Here is a 20,818-nt window from a genome sequence, read left to right as displayed (position 1 = left end):
GACAGGTATCCTCTCTCCCACCCCCATACTTAGGAAGGTAGGTAGCCAGACAGGTATCTTCTCCCTGTACTTCTGTAAACAATCTGCAAACAAAAAATGACCAACCCACCAATTAGATGTTAGTACCTCAGAACCTTCTTCCAGAAACAATAAATAAACCATCAGAACCTTTAGAAGACATTAGATGTTCATTCCAGAAGAAGCATCAGTGCAACAGAAAACTCTTCCTTCTTAACTCCTACTTGGAGATGGCTGTACTATAAGACGCTACCCTGGCTGAAACCCTAGAAAAATAAAGTTACGTAAAATGAACCCTTCCCCCATAGCCCACAGAGATTATAAAACTGTTCTATATATTAGAGGACATGTTGCAATAAAGACCTGTTGATTACTGCAATAATCAATGAAAGATACAGTAAGCAACCCCTCCCCCATAGATATGGATCTTGTAAGCAGATGGTGCCAAGCAAGAGTTACTGTGCTGCACAGAAGGTTCTGCAAAATGTATTTCTAGTATAAGGACAGTTTTGGTTTAATAAATACACCAGAAATTGTTTTAGCATGTCGGAAATAAAATAAAGCTAACTAAAACATAATTTGTTTTCAAAATGAAATAAAACAAGTTTATTAATCATAAACTGCACCATGTTGTGGACTTAGTGACTCGGAATACAAAGGATTCAGTGACATAACGCGTTCATTTAGGGATGAACAGTTCTACAAAGCAGCTGAGAGATTATATACATCATACTCGTGCTTTTATTTCTCTTCCTATTGAGAGCTGGAGAGTCAGACTCCACCCTCCTGCAGCTCTGAACACACAGATTCAAAGAACATCTCACTCTACTACCGTCCTCGCAGAGCAAACATGCTTTGATTATATCCGGTCCTCGTCTCTCTCCACAGCTCTGTGTACAACCTTACACCTTGTGCAGGATGTTTGAGTAACAGATGGAGACGCTGCCTCCTTATTCCGTTCTTACTACGAAGATCCTGAACTTTGCTGCCAACATTTATATGCCGCCCAGTGCATATCACAAGAGTTTGGCTCCCGAACGCTCTACTTGAGGATGTAGTCTGCAGCTTCGGTGGAACTTTTCTTACTGGAAGAAGAACAAAGTTTTGAAAATTATAATTTTTCTGACTTAAGAAGGAAATTTAAGGAACCGTTCAGCAGTATGGAGGACTCACTTCCAGTAAATCCTATCATATATTAGGAGAATATACAACAAAAGAAATGTCGGTTCCAACAACTCTTCTGTACGCAAATAACACCAGGTTAGATGCAGAGACACCAAAGTCCGCATCTACTAGTAATATCTTTCTTTTTTGTCTTACACTAACGCTGACGTTGATCGTGTTGGTGAGCAGCCTCTATTCTCTGGTGTCCTTGGTCAGGATAAAGAACAGGTCTGCCTTGTCTATGTTAGTGGCTTCCTTGTGTGTGGATGACTTACTGTGTGTAGCACCTGCGTCTATGTTCATGGTAAAACAATGGACTAACAGCTTGCTTTCTCCGCCACTGTGTACCGCCGCAGCTTTCCTCTACCTTTTCCAGGGAGTATCAAGCAATTTAAAGGCATCTATAATAATTTGCTACAACTTCTGTACAGCCACAAGAACAGCGAACTATGAAACCACCAAAATGCCTCCTAAGATATCATGGGCAATTGTCAGCACATGGCTCGTGAGTTTGATAATAAGTGCACTTCCTTTTTGTGGTTGGGGTGCTTTCAGTGCCACGTCTTGGGGATGCCTTATAGACTGCACCAGTTCTTATGTGCTGTTTTTATTTGCTTTGTATTCGTTCTGTTTTTGCGTCCTGACAGTCTTCTCCGTCCCTCTAACTCACCAGTTGCTTTGCTCGGACAACAAGGAACAGCTACTATATTTCAATTATAGAGATATTGCTAAAGGTTATTTAACCCCGAATACACCTTTGGGCAGCAACGCCTCGTCTATGTCTCCTGATAATCCTGCTGGAAAAACCTTGAAGAATTTCAATGAGAATAGCGTGAGCTCAGAGGCAATGTACAAGAGGAGTCTGGGTGACGACAGGCACTACACAGGCGGCACCAGAGGAGGCAGGAGTGTGACCGTGCTCTTTGCTCAGAAACGCTTTTCCCTCATCCTTGCCTTGGCTAAAGTCACGCTCTGGCTTCCAATCATGGTAATAGCATGCTCTTCTTTTATATTGCCATATGCTGTCAATAAAAAGTAATGTGTCATGTAACGGACAGTTTAATGATTTTCTGTGCACATCTTATATCTGACGCTGTGACAGGCGTTTCGAGATTTGCTATTAGGGAATGGAACGGAGAGTAGGAGTGATGAACCTAATAGTGTTGTGGACAGCTACGGCCAGGAACAGGTTAAACACTTGTGGCATGCTACTCTAATACACTCGTTGAAAGTAAAAGCCCTTTATTGCTTTTGTGTGTTTGCAGCCTTGACATGTCACCAAGGCATTGATCTGGCAGAGAAGCGAGGAAAAAGATATGTTTTATTAAGTACCACTCCGTCAGCCACTGCTGCAGCAATACATATTAATGTGAACAGATGTTTTTGTCAGGAAAAGGTTAATAAAACAGCAGCAGACTGTCTCTGACTTAGAGCACCTAGGATGATGCGGACAAGCTTGTGAATAGTAACATACATAAAAATATGCATTTAACCATTAGGAGTAGTGTTTCCCTACCAGGGAGCCTCCAGCTGTTGCAAAACTACAACTTCCAGCATGGAACTTCCAGCCAAAGGCTGTCCGGGCATGCCGGGAGTTGTAGTTTTGCAACAGCTGGAGGCACCCTGATTGGGAAACACTGATTAGGAGACTATCAAATCAATAGTTCATACGTCTGAAAATATATAGAATATCATGGTAAATGTCAAAGATCTGGACACCATCATTTTCATGTTCAGCTTGGGGTAAAACTTATATACTGCATGCAACTTTTTTTTTTTTTTTTTTACGTTAAAGAATCCTCAGCATGCCAAACACCAGTATGCATTTTTGGAATGGTGTTTTAAAAAGCAGGACCTCTACTAAGTTTAAATATATTTGTGGAATGTTCTTGCAGAAGCCACTCATTTTTTCTTTCAGATTGTGTCCCTTTTCGGCCGTGTTCACACTACGTAAAATGTGGGGAATGTCCACACGGAAAACACATTTGGACATTCTACAGGTTTTAATAACCCGGCGGGCGCTAGGGCCGCTCGGAAATGCGCCATCTCAAAGACGGCAATGCATTTCCGAGCAAAATTCTTTTTTGCCGATGGCGAAATCTGGATTTCCACCATTTGAAATTTCACCATGTGAACAGTGAAGAAGAAATCCATTGGAATTCCGCCATTTTACATATAGCATAATTCTGAAAAATGCCATTTTGTGTGAATTTTGTATTGGCCAAAAAACATGGCAGCAAGGTGAATTATAAAATTAACTACATGCAATGTATGTTGGCAGGGGCAAAACTAGAATCCTATGAGCCCTGAGGCAAATTTTGGATCTGTGTACAATAAACTGTAAAAAATGTTTCCTATTCTTGTCCTCCTATAGTTTTTTCCTGCTTCACGTAGTGGTTATGCACCCATAGGCTGTGTTCATGCGGCGACATTTCCGCAATTTTTCCTCGACATTCTGCATAAATATTCTGCTGTGTGAACACAGTCTCAGGCCTCGTTCACAAGGACAGAACCGCAGCGTATTTTACACTGCGGATCTGCCAACGAAGGACCCTACAGTGTTGCCTCCATCTGTGCCTGCTCGTAGCAGCAATCTACCGCTAACGAGTAGACATGCTGCGATGTGCGAGTCGCAGCGCGCTTGCGCAGTATTCTCGCTCACATCGTGGCTGCTCTCAGCCCAGCTCGGGGAGCAGGGGGAGCGACCACGACTCACACATCACAGAGTGTCTGCTCGTAGCAGCGGACTGCCGCTATGAGCAGACACTAATGGAGGCAACACTGTAGAGTCCATCGTTGGCGGAACGGCAGCGTAAAATACGCTGCGGATCAGTCTGTGTGAACGAGCCCTTAAGGTATGTGCACAGGGTAGTAAAATGTGCAGAATTCTGGACATTTGAAAGCTCCGGTGGATGCAAGGACAGCTTGAAATGCCCCATCTCATTGATGGCAATACATTTCTGAGCAAAATCCACAGAAATAATAGACATGTTAATTCTCTGCGGACGGAGGAATCAGGAAATTCCACCATATGCACAGTGCAGCAGAATCCCAATGAAGTTGTGGTAGAGGGTGTGAGATGCAGGGCAGATGGAATTACTCTAGGGGCAGATGGCATTAACCCCTTATATTCGTGATGCCAGGGCGTGGTTTATCCTCAATACCACTCGAAGGTATACCGCTGGATCCTGGGCTAGGCGCAGGGGGCAATAATGACTCTGACGCCAAGTTACGGACAATGGTAGCTTTACTGAGTGACAGATGTTACAGTCTATACAGTGAAGCCGGGCCCACGGAGGTGACCAGTGACTTCAGAGACCTCAAGGGCTTGTTGGAACTGGCAGTGGTTTTGGACAATTTAGTGCAGGTCACTATGGCAATTGAAGGAAAAGCGCAGGTGCACCGGCACTACAACAACCGCAATGCCCTTAGATGCATAGAGAATGGGCCAATGATACAGTGACTACAAGTAGGTATGTATCTCTAGGTGGTGCAGACTATGAAAAAAGGAGCGAATATCCTTAGTTAAGCAAGAGAAGAGAAGTCGCACTCACCCAGTTCGATGCAAGAATCAAATCCTTTTATTTAACACCAGCAGTGGATGACAGGATAAAAAGTCACTGACACGCGGGGAGCGAGGGCGCACACCCTCAGACGCGGGGTATTAGTGCATTTCACGTTGACTTGACAATAGATGACAGTGACTCACTTGACGGGAGACAGACTGAGCTGTGACTTTAGCTTACTTGTAGACTTGTGGCTGCAGACTTTAACTATGACTCCAGACACACTCTTAGGCTCGACTGCACCTCAGCAAAGACTCAGGAACTAAGAGAGAGAAGAGACTCCTCCCAGGGTTTTTATGGGGGAGACTCTGGTGTGTCCCATTGGTCACCCTTAAGTCACCTGGTCACTGATACCTAATGGGTAATAATCACATGACAACTGGTGATCACATGTTAACCTTTCTTAAAGATACAACATTCTTATATACATAACAAAGGGGATAATATACAATTAGAGTAGAACAGATGCAGGAGGGGCCCAGGGGACACTGCACCGAGGCTGCCTGACAGAGCAGCAAGGGTATGGAGTATCAACTCCCGTACTGGGCCACCACAAAATCAATGGCACTCTGCAGCAGTGGAATGTCCATGCGGAATATGCCGGCGGAATTCTGCAAGGACATTCCACCCTTAAAGGGAATCTGTTATCAGTAAATTACCTGTTGTTTAATTTTAACATGTTTTTAAGATTTTTTATTGATGTTTTTTCTAGTTCTCCATCTATATTTTAAAAGAATTCTAAAATCTTGCAATTTTCGCTTTGGTCACTAGTAGAGATGAGCGAATTTTGATATATTTGATTCTGCCGATTCGCCGAATTTTCAGAAAAAAATTAGTTTGGTCCGAATTTATTTGTGGTGAATTGCTATTTAAAAATGTCTATTTCTGGCCTACAGAGAGCCTCAGTAGGGGTGTAGAACACTTTGCCTTGCTGTAACACACATAGTGTGTGTGCTGGGTTAGTGAAATAATACTGTTATTCCGTATGACATGCAGATTCTTTTGGAAATGTCCTTCAAGCCATGAGAATGTAGTGACAAGAGTTACCTTCAATTCTCGACTTCATACCTGGCTTTTATGGATCAAAATTATTTATTTTAATTTTATTGAATTCATAAATTGTAAAAAGTCTTTAAACAAAGTCTGCAAACTCCAAGCGATCCGATAAGTGCTAAACATTGTTACATGATGTGCATTACAGACAGAGCTGTAGCTAGCTCTTTTTGCTCCTGAGGCGAGAACAGAAAATTGTATCCCCTCCCCCCCCCCCCCCCCCCCCATTTTGGCTTGAGGCACCCCTTGGGGAAAAAAATTTGCGGGACACCCTTACCGAATAATTTTTTAAATATGTTTCTTATGTAGATTACAGTACGGTTTTATGCAGCGACTCCCAAATGACATATTCACTGATCAGAGTCATTCTCTTCTTTTCTTCCACATCTGGCACAGGACATCATGATAATCCGTTCCAGTCAAAACTCTTGGACAGAACCTGCAACACAAACATATAAGTATTTGGCTCTGCACTTTTCCAGCATTGTCCTCCCCTTTTCCCTACAAATGACACTAGCCTCCTCCAAACATAATGCCACCATCATTCCCACAACGCACAATAAATTATGATTATTAATTAAATTTACAAGTCACTTTTCATAAATGATGAAACTTCCAAGTCTGCAAACTACATGGCTCTTATAACAGCGAGCAGATAAGTGCTAAACATTGTTACATGATGTGCATGACAGACAGAGCTGTAGCTAACTCTGCAAACTACAAGGCTCTTAACCAGCCTTACCCCACACAGTGATAGAGGGGAGAACAGACAAATAGGTGCAAAGGAGTGAAAGAAGGGTGGGGTGCACTACCTGAAGCTTAGTAGGCCTCTGTCAGTGCTGCCCTTGCTCCTTCCCTCCATCCACATCATTCTGCTGAGGGACCAGGGAGAATCCAGAGTCCAGAGCTGCTCCACAGGAGAGGGAGGATACATGAGGATTGGAGCTGCCACATCACCCGTCCCGGCACTGTACACAGACTTCCCTCCCACCTGGCCTGCACGCCTGTGACTCACAGGTGCGCAGGCCTGGGCAGAAAAATCTAAAAATGTTAGCGCCATATTTCCCACCAGAGTGTTCTGGCACCCTGGTTGGGAATCAATGCCTCAGTGTAATGTATGCTGGACCACCCTTGCACCCCCTTGCCTCACTCGCCTCATCGGAGCTACAGCCCTGATTACAGAACATGCAAGTGCAAAAAATAAAAACTTCAAAAAACACTAAAATCTGTGATAAAAGTGCTTTCAAAAAAGAGGTAGCATTATATGTGACAAGGTCATCAAGGGTGGTGTAACACTCACGTTTCTGAAGACAGGACTCCGGTGTATGTGGATCCGCTAGACCTGGGTGGCAGATGACACGGACCGTACGAGGGAGCGGAGTCTAAGGTGCCGCTGGTGTTCACCAGAGCCCGCCGCAAAGCAGGATGGCACGGCTCGACCACACAGGCGGCTGAGGAGATGCAAGGCACAGGAGGGATGAAGCAACTCGTAGTCTGGATAGTAATAGGTCAGGGCAGGCGGCACAGTAGCGTAGTCAGGAAGTAGCAGGAGTTCAGTAGGCAGGCAGCAGAGGAGCAAGGTCAAGTCACAAGAGCAGGAGATCTGGTAGACGGCAAGGCAATACAAAGGAACACTTTCTCTAGGGTACAAGGCAACAAAGATCTGGCAGAGAACTTAGGAGGGTGGAGGAATTTATAAACAAGCCACAGGTGGTTACACTAATGAGCGTACTGGCTCTTTAAATCTTAAAGCTCCGGTGCGCGCACGCCCTAAGGGACGGGGACACGCATGCCGGAGCAGAAAGGTGGAGGCAGAGGCAGGAGAAACACCCAGAGAGTGACGGACTGGGGCTCGCATGCGGGCATGTCCCGCGATGCGAGTCCGAGCCCCGTCGGCAGCAGAAGGTAAGGGGACCATGCACTTACGGCCAGCGTGTGAGGCCGGAGCGCATAGTGTAACAGGTGGATTTAAAAGGGGGACAGTTTAAGTTGTAGAAATTTCTGCAACAGTCCGTTCCATAAACCTGAGTGAGGGCAACTCTGAGATTAATGTTTTGCCACCAAAAATTGCTGGCCATTATGCCATTTATATGTATTGAGACTATCTGTGTTTTTTGTGGCAGCTACCTGTTTGGGTCTTGACATTGTGTTGGACTACGTTTATGCATACAGATCAAAAACATCCCTTAACCCATTGCTGGATATATTAGTTATTACACCTTCTATCACTTTTATGCATTGTGGAATTGAGCTATGACCATTATGATACATTGTGCATGTTTGTTATCTTGATTTTGAATTATTATTGCCATTCGGCATGGTTCATCTTTATCCACATATGTATTGCTAAGCCAGCATTGGCTCTCTCTATCTTTTCAATATTTGATATCCCCCATTTGAGATATTTAATACAAGAGGACTTTTACTATTTATTGATATAGCATCTTATATACTTTATGCTGCTGTCTAAGTGTGTACTCTGGAAACTACCAGTGCACCACACTTATCCTAGTTTTAGGTCATTGTTTTTCCCTGATGATCCTCTAATAATATGACAGGTGAAACGCGTTGGATTTGGGAATTTGCTTTGGTTTGTTTGTGGTTTTTTTGCACAATTTTGGCCAATATTTCTTGAAGCCCCAGGGTGTTATTCAATCCCCCTGTATTATCTTGTGTATTTTGTTGTTTACTCCCTCACTTAGTGAGTATAGGGAACATCACTGTGGTTGAGGCCACCCTGTTAAGGAGGTGGGTCCCTCAAAAGGCAGGGAAAATGGGTATTCTTATCTTAGTGGGCACATACCCCTCAATCACACTGATTGCCTCCTTACTATATAACAACTGTTACGCCGAGCGCTCCGGGTTCCCGCTCCTCCCCGGAGCGCTCGCTTCACCTCCTCCGCTGCAGCGCCCCGGTCACGTCCTCTGACCCGGGGCGCTGCGATCCTGCTGCTAGCCGGGATGCGATTCGCGATGCGGGTAGCGCCCGCTCGCGATGCGCACCCCGGCTCTCCTACCTGACTCGCTCCCCGTCTGTTCTGTCCCGGCGCGCGCGGCCCCGCTCCCTAGGGCGCGCGCGCGCCGGGTCTCTGCGATTTAAAGGGCCACTGCGCCGCTGATTGGCGCAGTGGTTCCAATTAGAGTTATCACCTGTGCACTCCCTATATTACCTCACTTCCCTTGCACTCCCTTGCCGGATCTTGTTGCCTTAGTGCCAGTGAAAGCGTTCCTTGTGTGTCCCTTGCCAGTGTTTCCAGACCTTCTGCCGTTGCCCCTGACTACGATCCTTGCTGCCTGCCCCGACCTTCTGCTACGTCCGACCTTGCTTCTGCCTACTCCCTTGTACCGCGCCTATCTTCAGCAGCCAGAGAGGTGAGCCGTTGCTAGTGGATACGACCTGGTCACTACCGCCGCAGCAAGACCATCCCGCTTTGCGGCGGGCTCTGGTGAAAACCAGTAGTGGCTTAGAACCGGTCCACTAGCACGGTCCACGCCAATCCCTCTCTGGCACAGAGGGTCCACTACCTGCCAGCCGGCATCGTGACAGTAGATCCGGCCATGGATCCCGCTGAAGTTCCTCTGCCACTTGTCGCTGACCTCACCACGGTGGTCGCCCAGCAGTCACAACAGATTGCGCAACAAGGCCAACAGCTGTCTCAACTGACCGTTATGCTACAACAGTTGCTACCACAGCTTCAGCAGTCATCTCCTCCGCCAGCTCCTGCACCTCCTCCGCAGCGAGTGGCCGCTCCTGGGATACGCTTATCCTTGCCGGATAAGTTTGATGGGGACTCTAAGTTTTGCCGTGGCTTCCTTTCCCAATGTTCCCTGCATCTGGAGATGATGTCGGACCTGTTTCCCACTGAAAGGTCTAAGGTGGCTTTCGTAGTCAGTCTTCTGTCCGGAAAAGCCCTGTCATGGGCCACACCGCTCTGGGACCGCAATGACCCCGTCACTGCCTCAGTACACTCCTTCTTCTCGGAAATCCGAAGTGTCTTTGAGGAACCTGCCCGAGCCTCTTCTGCTGAGACTGCCCTGTTGAACCTGGTCCAGGGTAATTCTTCCGTTGGCGAGTATGCCGTACAATTCCGTACACTTGCTTCAGAATTGTCCTGGAATAATGAGGCCCTCTGCGCGACCTTCAAAAAAGGCCTATCCAGCAACATTAAAGATGTTCTGGCCGCACGAGAAATTCCTGCTAATCTACATGAACTTATTCACCTAGCCACTCGCATTGACATGCGTTTTTCTGAAAGGCGTCAGGAACTCCGCCAAGATATGGACTCTGTTCGCACGAGGCGTTTCGTCTCCTCGGCTCCTCTCTCCTCTGGTCCCCTGCAATCTGTTCCTGTGCCTCCCGCCGTGGAGGCTATGCAGGTCGACCGGTCTCGCCTGACACCTCAAGAGAGGACACGACGCCGTATGGAGAACCTCTGCCTGTACTGTGCTAGTACCGAACACTTCCTGAGGGATTGTCCTATCCGTCCTCCCCGCCTGGAAAGACGTACGCTGACTCCGCACAAAGGTGAGACAGTCCTTGATGTCTACTCTGCTTCTCCACGTCTTACTGTGCCTGTGCGGATGTCTGCTTCTGCCTTCTCCTTCTCTACAGTGGCCTTCTTGGACTCTGGTTCTGCAGGAAATTTTATTTTGGCCTCTCTCGTCAACAGGTTCAACATCCCAGTGACCAGTCTCGCCAGACCCCTCTACATCAATTGTGTAAATAATGAAAGATTGGACTGTACCATACGTTTCCGCACGGAGCCCCTTCTTATGAGCATCGGATCTCATCATGAGAGGATTGAACTTTTGGTCCTCCCCAATTGCACCTCGGAGATTCTCCTTGGACTTCCCTGGCTTCAACTTCATTCCCCAACCCTGGATTGGTCCACTGGGGAGATCAAGAGTTGGGGGTCCTCTTGTTCCAAGAACTGTCTAAAACCGGTTCCCAGTAACCCTTGCCGTAACTCTGTGGTTCCTCCAGTAACCGGTCTCCCCAAGGCCTATATGGACTTCGCGGATGTTTTCTGCAAAAAACAAGCTGAGACTCTACCTCCTCACAGGCCTTATGATTGCCCTATCGACCTCCTCCCGGGTACTACTCCACCCCGGGGCAGAATTTATCCTCTCTCTGCCCCAGAGACTCTTGCCATGTCCGAATACGTCCAGGAGAATCTAAAAAGGGGCTTTATCCGTAAATCCTCCTCTCCTGCCGGAGCCGGATTTTTCTTTGTCTCCAAAAAAGATGGCTCCCTACGTCCTTGCATTGACTACCGCGGTCTTAATAAAATCACGGTTAAGAACCGCTACCCCTTACCCCTCATCTCTGAACTCTTTGATCGCCTCCAAGGTGCCCACATCTTCACTAAATTGGACTTAAGAGGCGCCTATAACCTCATCCGCATCAGAGAGGGGGACGAGTGGAAAACGGCATTTAACACCAGAGATGGACACTTTGAGTATCTGGTCATGCCCTTTGGACTGTGCAATGCCCCTGCCGTCTTCCAAGACTTTGTCAATGAAATTTTTCGTGATCTATTATACTCCTGTGTTGTGGTATATCTGGACGATATCCTAATTTTTTCTGCCAATCTAGAGGAACACCGCCGGCATGTCCGTATGGTTCTTCAGAGACTTCGTGACAACCAACTCTATGCCAAAATTGAGAAATGTCTGTTTGAATGCCAATCTCTTCCTTTTCTAGGATATTTGGTCTCTGGCCAGGGACTACAGATGGATCCAGACAAACTCTCTGCCGTCTTAAATTGGCCACGCCCCTCCGGACTCCGTGCTATCCAACGCTTTTTGGGGTTCGCCAATTATTACAGGCAATTTATTCCACATTTTTCTACCATTGTGGCTCCTATCGTGGCTTTAACCAAGAAAAATGCTGATCCCAAGTCCTGGCCTCCTCAAGCAGAAGACTCCTTTAAACAACTCAAGTCTGCCTTTTCTTCGGCTCCCGTGCTCTCCAGACCTGACCCTTCCAAACCCTTCCTATTGGAGGTTGATGCCTCCTCAGTAGGAGCTGGAGCTGTTCTTCTACAAAAAAATCCTTCCGGGCATGCTGTCACTTGTGGTTTTTTCTCTAGGACCTTCTCTCCAGCGGAGAGGAACTACTCCATCGGGGATCGAGAACTTCTAGCCATTAAATTAGCACTTGAGGAATGGAGGCATCTGCTGGAGGGATCAAGATTTCCTGTTATTATCTACACCGACCACAAGAACCTCTCCTACCTCCAGTCGGCCCAACGGCTGAATCCTCGCCAGGCCCGGTGGTCTCTGTTCTTTGCCCGATTTAATTTTGAGATTCACTTTCGTCCTGCCGATAAGAACATTAGAGCCGATGCTCTCTCTCGTTCCTCGGATGCCTCAGAAGTTGATCTCCCTCCGCAACACATCATTCCACCTGACTGCCTGATCTCCACTTCTCCTGCCTCCATCAGACAGACTCCTCCAGGAAAGACCTTTGTTTCTCCACGCCAACGCCTCGGAATCCTCAAATGGGGTCACTCCTCCCATCTCGCAGGTCATGCGGGCATCAAGAAATCTGTGCAACTCATCTCCCGCTTCTATTGGTGGCCAACTCTGGAGACGGATGTTGGGGACTTTGTGCGAGCCTGCACTATCTGTGCCCGGGATAAGACTCCTCGCCAGAAGCCCGCTGGTTTTCTTCATCCTCTGCCTGTCCCCGAACAGCCTTGGTCTCTGATTGGTATGGATTTTATTACTGATTTACCCCCTTCCCGTGGCAACACCGTTATTTGGGTGGTCGTTGATCGATTCTCCAAAATGGCACATTTCATTCCTCTTCCTGGTCTTCCTTCTGCGCCTCAGTTGGCTAAACAATTTTTTGTACACATTTTTCGTCTTCACGGGTTGCCTACGCAGATTGTCTCGGATAGAGGGGTCCAATTCGTGTCTAAATTCTGGAGAGCTCTCTGTAAACAACTCAAGATTAAATTAAATTTTTCCTCTGCATATCATCCCCAGTCCAATGGACAAGTAGAAAGAATTAACCAGATCCTGGGTGATTATTTGCGACATTTTGTTTCCTCCCGCCAGGATGACTGGGCAGATCTCCTTCCATGGGCCGAATTCTCGTATAACTTCAGGGTCTCTGAATCTTCCTCCAAATCCCCATTTTTCGTGGTGTACGGCCGTCACCCTCTTCCCCCCCTCCCTACCCCCTTGCCCTCTGGTCTGCCCGCTGTGGATGAAATTTCTCGTGACCTTTCCATTATATGGAGAGAGACCCAAAATTCTCTCTTACAGGCTTCTTCACGCATGAAGAGGTTCGCGGATAAGAAAAGAAGAGCTCCCCCCGTTTTTTCCCCTGGAGACAAGGTATGGCTCTCCGCTAAATATGTCCGCTTCCGTGTCCCTAGCTACAAGTTGGGACCACGCTATCTTGGTCCTTTCAAAATTCTGTGTCAAATTAATCCTGTCTCTTATAAACTTCTTCTTCCTCCTTCTCTTCGTATCCCTAATGCCTTTCACGTCTCTCTTCTCAAACCACTCATCCTCAACCGTTTTTCTCCCAAATCTGTTCCTCCCACTCCTGTTTCCGGCTCCTCGGACGTCTTCTCGGTCAAGGAGATTTTGGCTGCCAAAAAGGTCAGAGGAAAAAAAATTTTTTTTTAGTAGACTGGGAGGGTTGTGGTCCTGAAGAGAGATCCTGGGAACCTGAGGACAACATCCTTGACAAAAGTCTGCTCCTCAGGTTCTCAGGCTCCAAGAAGAGGGGGAGACCCAAGGGGGGGGGTACTGTTACGCCGAGCGCTCCGGGTTCCCGCTCCTCCCCGGAGCGCTCGCTTCACCTCCTCCGCTGCAGCGCCCCGGTCACGTCCTCTGACCCGGGGCGCTGCGATCCTGCTGCTAGCCGGGATGCGATTCGCGATGCGGGTAGCGCCCGCTCGCGATGCGCACCCCGGCTCTCCTACCTGACTCGCTCCCCGTCTGTTCTGTCCCGGCGCGCGCGGCCCCGCTCCCTAGGGCGCGCGCGCGCCGGGTCTCTGCGATTTAAAGGGCCACTGCGCCGCTGATTGGCGCAGTGGTTCCAATTAGAGTTATCACCTGTGCACTCCCTATATTACCTCACTTCCCTTGCACTCCCTTGCCGGATCTTGTTGCCTTAGTGCCAGTGAAAGCGTTCCTTGTGTGTCCCTTGCCAGTGTTTCCAGACCTTCTGCCGTTGCCCCTGACTACGATCCTTGCTGCCTGCCCCGACCTTCTGCTACGTCCGACCTTGCTTCTGCCTACTCCCTTGTACCGCGCCTATCTTCAGCAGCCAGAGAGGTGAGCCGTTGCTAGTGGATACGACCTGGTCACTACCGCCGCAGCAAGACCATCCCGCTTTGCGGCGGGCTCTGGTGAAAACCAGTAGTGGCTTAGAACCGGTCCACTAGCACGGTCCACGCCAATCCCTCTCTGGCACAGAGGGTCCACTACCTGCCAGCCGGCATCGTGACAACAACCTACGCAATTCTGCAGTTTAGGAATACCCCCACCATCTCCTAGCTATTCTATCTATTTGAAAGAGGCCTTGTTATCTATCTCTATAAATTGAGGATTGGGATGACACACCTCTGGGCTCCCAAGCAAATTATTTTTGGTTTAGCACTCGTACTTTTATTGAAATAAGACTTTTTGCAATTTTATATTAGTACATTAAAGGTTATGCTTTAAACATTTTGTTTGATCATGAGGATCTGTCTCGGTGATACTCTTTGCTAATATACTTATGACTTCCATCAGTGTGTAACTATAGGACCACTTTACTTCTTAGTGGCCCCTAGGTCGGTGATAATTATTTGCCACCAGTTGGTTTCAAAACAGTTTTATCCAGATTTGTAATTTTCTTCTAATTAAAAATCTTATCACTTCCACTATTTGGAGCTGGAATAACCACAGTTCCTTCAATGGGTCCTCAAAAAAGGATTAAAAAAAATTAAAATAAATTAAAATTATATTAATTAAAAAATAAAATGAAAAAAATCTCTTTAATCTCTTCAATTGTGGCGCCATAGGGTCTCCCAACCCTGCTGCCACATCCAAACGCTCTGCGGCAGTGATTTTTCAAAAATAATTAATATAATTTAAACAAATAATTTTTATACAACCCACTGACTGTTGACTGGGGGTGTCAGATGTCACTTGGGATGAAGTGGATGACCGAGTTAACCAATTAATAACGGCAGATGAGTTGCTGGTCAAGACACGACCGCTAGCTGACACCGGGAGTTCAGGTCTCTCGCTTCAACTCCTGCTGCCACTCGCCCCTAGTCTGCAATCTCTGCCTGATGAATTTAGACCTCTGCCACTCCTCTGTGCACGTCTTGGCACTTCTCTGCCTGAAATAATTAGTGCGTATATGAGGGGAGTACAATACGATCCACTACGCTTAAAACAGTATTTTTCTACAACACCAGCAGGTGTGTACTTTTTCCTGGCCTTTCACAGTATCTAGGCCTTTGAGACTTTATCAGGAACAAAATAGTACATCACTTAGTTGTACGTATGTGGTATGCCCTTATGAGGGGAGAAAAATGTGCTACAGTACGCTTAAAAAAGTATTTGTGCACAACACCAGCAGTACACACCAGTGCTGCAGCAGACAGTCGCTGCTTACTACACCCAAAATTGCACTTTCTCTCTCAATCTCCCTCCCTTCCCTATCAGTGCCTCTAGGCAGGATTTGTGCTTGAGCTGAATCGCTGCTGTTCTGTTCAACGCACTGCTCTCTGCCCCTCTCTGTAATAGAATGCTGTAGTGACTGGGAGGTGAATCGCTGCAGTAAGAATGCTTTTCTGTGAAACACACACTGCTCTCTATCCCTCTTTCTGTGCAACAGAATGCTGACTTGACTAGGAGGTGAATCGCTGCTGGAAAAAAACGTTTTCTGTGCAACACACAGCGCTTTCTGTCCCTATCTATCTCTCTGCAATGAAAGGCTGAAGTGACTGGCCGCAATATGGCTGACAATTATATAGGGCTGTGACATCCCAGGGGTGACTAGCTGCTGATAGGCTGCATGCTCCATGTGATTCAGGGTCATCTCGCCTACCCTTGTTCCCGTCTTCCCAAGATTCCTTGCCCCATGTCCTCACATGTGGATCCGCCATTTTAGATGCCCTGGAGCCTAGACTGCACTAAATGAAGTTTAATGAAGCGATTTGCGCAATCAAATCACAGCGATATTCACATTCGTTGCAAATGGAATTTTTCCTGAAATTCGTACTGAATTCGGATTCATCAGATTCAATTCGCTCATCCCTAGTCACTAGGCCAAAAACTAAGCTGAGACTTTCTGTTTTGTCTGTGGTTATAAGGTGGAGGCTGTGATAAAGAGATCTGTATAGCATTACAGCAAAAAAGTGACACCAGTATATGGATATAATATATATAATACTTCATTCATAATAGCTGGAGATCAAGGCCGGACTCCATGTAGAATGATCTTTGAAAGTGTCACAGAAAATGCTTAATTTATGTGAATGGAACAGGGGAAAAGGTCATGTCTATTGTTGACTTTGTCCATGGGGCTTGCAGTAAAGCAGATCTCTAAAAATACATTGAACATTTTGGTGATGATTATTTCTAAACCAGAACAAGGATTCCATGAGTACCTCCCTCTGCTGTTTGTGTTTTTTAAATGCACCATAGTATTTTTTGGGAAACTTTCCCATCACTTCTCTAAAAGTCTTGACAGACTCCATGAAAAAAGGCAAGTACAAAAATTCACTAAATAGAAATGTCACCAAAATATTTTAAAAACACATCATTAAAAATGTAAAAAAATTTTGCCTTCTTAATATTTTTTGAAGGAGCCCTTATAAAGATCTTTCTGGCCCCTTTAAGAAAATGACACAGTGGAAGGCAAGGGTAGAAAAAAAATCCCTCTGCTCGCTTTCACTCTAGCTGCCACTCTGGACGGTCCTGTGGAAGTGTCGGATTGACGTACCTGTACAGCCTGCCAATCCCTGGCCTCAGCAGTCACAAACACTTGTTCTTGCACATGATCGCTGGAACCAGTGATTGGATGGAGCTGCCCATGCTGAGGGTGTGGGGTTTGTTATCGGGCACTTCTTAAGCAGCAGCTGCAATGGACTAGGAGTGAATGGAGGGGTAAGTATGTTTTTTTTAATGTTTTTTTTTGCCCTTGCCTGCCACTGGTCTGGAGAAACTCCTTTATAACCAGTTTCAGATGACTGCTTTAACTTTGGTAAGCCTATGAGCAAGTCAGGTGTTGAGGCCATAATACGCTATTATAACCTCTCCAAAACTTCAGCTTAAAGGGGTACTCCACCCGGAAAGGGGTACTCCACACAGGGGTACTCCATTGGGTGCAGCGCCGGAGGCTCATGATGTCACGGCCACGTCACACTCGTGATGTCGCAGCCATCACGCCCCATCCAATAGACTCGCATTGAGGGGGCTTGGCCGTGATGTCATGAGTGGGGCGTAACCGTGGCATCACTAGCCTCTGCCCCACATGGCCAGTCATCCGGCACGGATGTCTGGCCTGCCGCAGTTGAGATCACGGGGGTCCCCATCAGCGGGACCCCTGTGATCAGACATCTTATTCCCTATCCATTGGAAATGGGATAAGATGTCTAGGGGTGGAGTACCCCTTTAGAGGAGTCCATAGAGGACTGGAACCTCTGCAACAGTGTTCTCCTACAGTTTACAAAGGGCCACCAAAACAATTCCTTGTCTTTCATTTGTGATTTCTGTATACGTGACAATAGGTCATGAATAGAGGTTATCCACCATAAGGTGATTTTAGTACATACCTGGCAGACAGTAATGGACATGCTTAGGAAGGATCTGTGCGTGTGATCTGCACTTGTCTTCGGGCTAAATGGCTATGTTGTGAGATTACCATAATACTGTGGCTAGCTTTCTGTGAACTTGTATTTCCTGTTTGACTTTTCTTTTTTTGACTATAAATCCCACAATTCCATTTTCCTCCCTCCCACACATCAGCCATTGAAACAAAAAACCTGTGGTTTTCAATCAGGGTGCCTACAGCTGTTGCATTAGTTGCAGATTGATCTCTCTCCCACCAAGTGATTGCTCCACCCACTGAGGCAGACAGGCTCCCTGTCATCAGCTGACTATTGAGTCAGGTCTCGACACTATATTATGAACTACACTAACTTTACAGCCCCTGTAGCATAGTCAAATAAAAAAAAAATTTCCTGGAATACCCCTTTAAAGAACAGGAAACCCTATTACCATTGAATGCATTTTTTTTACTTATTAAATTGTGTAGCGGACGGTGACCATATCCAATCTCTTCTTTTCAGATCCAGATGGCTGTTCAGCACATTGTTGGCTTCCAGAACATTTCTTTTGAGACATTAAGTTTCCTTCTGACTTTGTTAGCTGCCACCACCACTTCGATATTTGTTCTGTCTGAGTATTGGAGTCATCTCCCATGTGGCTGCATCATCAACTGCAAAAAGAATGGGTACTACATGTCACCCGAAGATTGCCAAGGTGGGTGGATATAGCATAAAAATAATATATGGATGTGTTCATCAAAACAATTGACCATCTGTGGATTTCTATGTAGAATGATTGTTCTAAACAGAAAATGGCCTTGAATGTATCAGCTGGCTGTAACTACCAAATGTGTCTTGAATTGTAGTATAAAACTGCATTTACCCAGGTTGCTAATTAATAATAGTTAATAGTGTTTATAGTGTATAGTATAAATATGTGTTTGCATCCGTATTATGAATGGGAGTTCAAGCCCATGAGTGGGTTTAATGGCCTGACAGCATAATGACTACAATGCTTTTACTACATTGCTTTCCATTTTTGTCTCTAGAGCATTGTTCGCAACCAGTGTTTCTCCAGCTATTGCAAAACTACAACGCCTAGCATGCCCTGACAGCCATGAATATATGCTGATGACATGTATGCTCTGCCGCCAGTGCTTTCCACTGGGGAAATATATCAAAACTTGTGCAGAGGAAAAATTGACCAGTTTCCCATAGCAACCAAACAGCTTGTTTCTTTCATTTTTGAACAGGCCTGTAAAAAATAAAAGGAGCAATCCAATTGGTTGCTATGGGCAACTGGTCAACTTTTCCTCTGCACAGGTTCTGTGATGAACTACACTTTTCCCTCTAAGCAGCAGATCATACAGGTCAGCAGGATATATTTATAATCCTCAGGGGTGGAGCTGTAATCCACAGGAACCGCCCCCCCTCCACCAAGGCAATATTCCAGGATCAGAGGAAAAAAAACTCCTTCTCCCCAGTGTCAGCCCATAATCACTAGTCCAGGACAGTAGCCTTCAAGGGGTACTCCACCCCGAGACATTTTATCCCCTATCCTTAGTACCCCTTTCAGTGTCATAACAAAATGCACACAATGGAATATATTGAAACACACGTGTATACTAATGTCATATAATAGTCAAAAGTAAAACATAATATGGGAGAGTTAACAAAACCTGTGCAGTTGAAAAGCTGACCAGTTGCCCTTAGCAACCAATCAGATCGCTTCTTTCATTTTTAAAAAGGCCTCTGAGAAATAAAAGAAACCATCTGATTGGTTGCTATGGGCAACTGGTCAACTTTTCCTCTGCACAGGTTCTGATAAATCTCCCCCAATATGTAAATAAAGTTTAATAAGATGAACAGAAAAAAAAAACTGTACAGTATATCCTTTTATTTATTACAACCTACACAATATAATTAAAATCTAATTTAAAGTGTTCAGGGGGGAAAAAAAGTTAATTGTGTGTCTTTTGTTTCACATTGATAAAATGTATATTAATCAAATGATTTGTTATATGATATGTAAGACAAAATGTGACAAAAAAAACTGACTTCACACATCACACAGTGATGTCAATAAAAAAAAAAGAAGACTCTTGGAATGCAGTGATACAGATAATAAAAAGTATCCTGCATTATTTTATTTTTTTGCCTTTAAAGTCTGTTATGCGGACAGGGCACAACGGGCAACAATTCCATTTACTATTATGGGGTCCGTAATGGAACTGGGCTGTAATACCACACACAACCTGAGGATAGGTGTAGTGCTGTTTTTTTGTCCCCGTTTTTCAAATCCTTTAAAGTCCAGTGAGCATTTTGGGGGCATGGTTTGGCCGTGGTTTCCTAGCTGTACAGTTCACACACGAATTTATGATGTGGGACTCATAAAAGTCGCAGTTTTGTGCAACAGCCACTCTACATTAGCAGGAAAACTCTACAGTAATGTTTTCCAAAGAGTGCGCCTCCAGCAGTTGCAAAACTACAACTCTCAGAATGCATGGACAGCAGAAGGGACTCTTTGGAAAACACTACTATACAGAACCTTTATAAGTTTTCCTTTTATTGATTCTGTATGTATTTTAACCAAGGCAGCATAAATAATTATGGAAACAAGTTACGAAGGTAATGTAAATGAAAAGAAGCCATGGCAACAAGGTCCTTCTGATTGATCTCAGTCCTTCTTATGACTTCTTTCTCTAACTTTGTGTTCCCTCTGAGGTATCAGTCTCAGTTAATTGCATTATGTCGGTGTAGGGCGGTGCTGCGTACGCGGATCAAATAAGTCCAATATGAAATAAAAATCCCGGCACAAGCTTTTTCTTTTGCAATGCAATTAGGATCCATTCATAATAAATTAGGTTTCACAGGTAAAACACGTTTCAGCATCCCGTAACTCTGGCCATACACAAAGTGTTACATTACTCCAGTTGGGCTGGAGCTGCTGGGAGCTTACCTGTGTCATCTGGGTGTGGTTCTCAGCTCTGTTCCCTATCAGGAAGGTGTATCCCTGATTACCTTCCTATATAAGCTAGGAGGAGTTATCAGTCCAGCGTCTGTGATAGGTTATACCTTAGCTGACACCTCCTGCTTACTGGATACCTGCTTGTTTATTGAACTTTGGATTTTCCTTTAACTCTTCTCTTGCTCTGCGTTCCTGTACTCCGCTATCTCCTGGTACTGACCTCGGCTAGACTGACATTCATTTGACCATGTGTGTGTGTC

At 45.7% G+C, this 20,818-nt stretch overlaps 1 protein-coding gene across 1 annotated transcript in view; it reads left to right on the top strand.

Moving 5' to 3' along the window:
• The first annotated feature begins 807 nt into the window (after nucleotides 1–807).
• The window catches only part of GPR149 (G protein-coupled receptor 149), a 115,122-nt gene continuing 95,111 nt past the window's right edge, over nucleotides 808–20,818 (top strand). Inside the window, exons 1-2 of the mRNA XM_056564996.1 lie at nucleotides 808–2,170; nucleotides 18,113–18,305. Coding sequence (XP_056420971.1) covers nucleotides 1,238–2,170; nucleotides 18,113–18,305 — 1,126 coding nt within the window. The 5' untranslated portion in view covers nucleotides 808–1,237. The remainder of the gene's footprint in view (nucleotides 2,171–18,112; nucleotides 18,306–20,818) is intronic.

Source organism: Hyla sarda, chromosome 3 (assembly GCF_029499605.1).
Source record: "Hyla sarda isolate aHylSar1 chromosome 3, aHylSar1.hap1, whole genome shotgun sequence".
Lineage (NCBI taxonomy): Eukaryota > Metazoa > Chordata > Amphibia > Anura > Hylidae > Hyla > Hyla sarda.
This window is presented reverse-complemented; position numbering and strand designations above follow the sequence as displayed.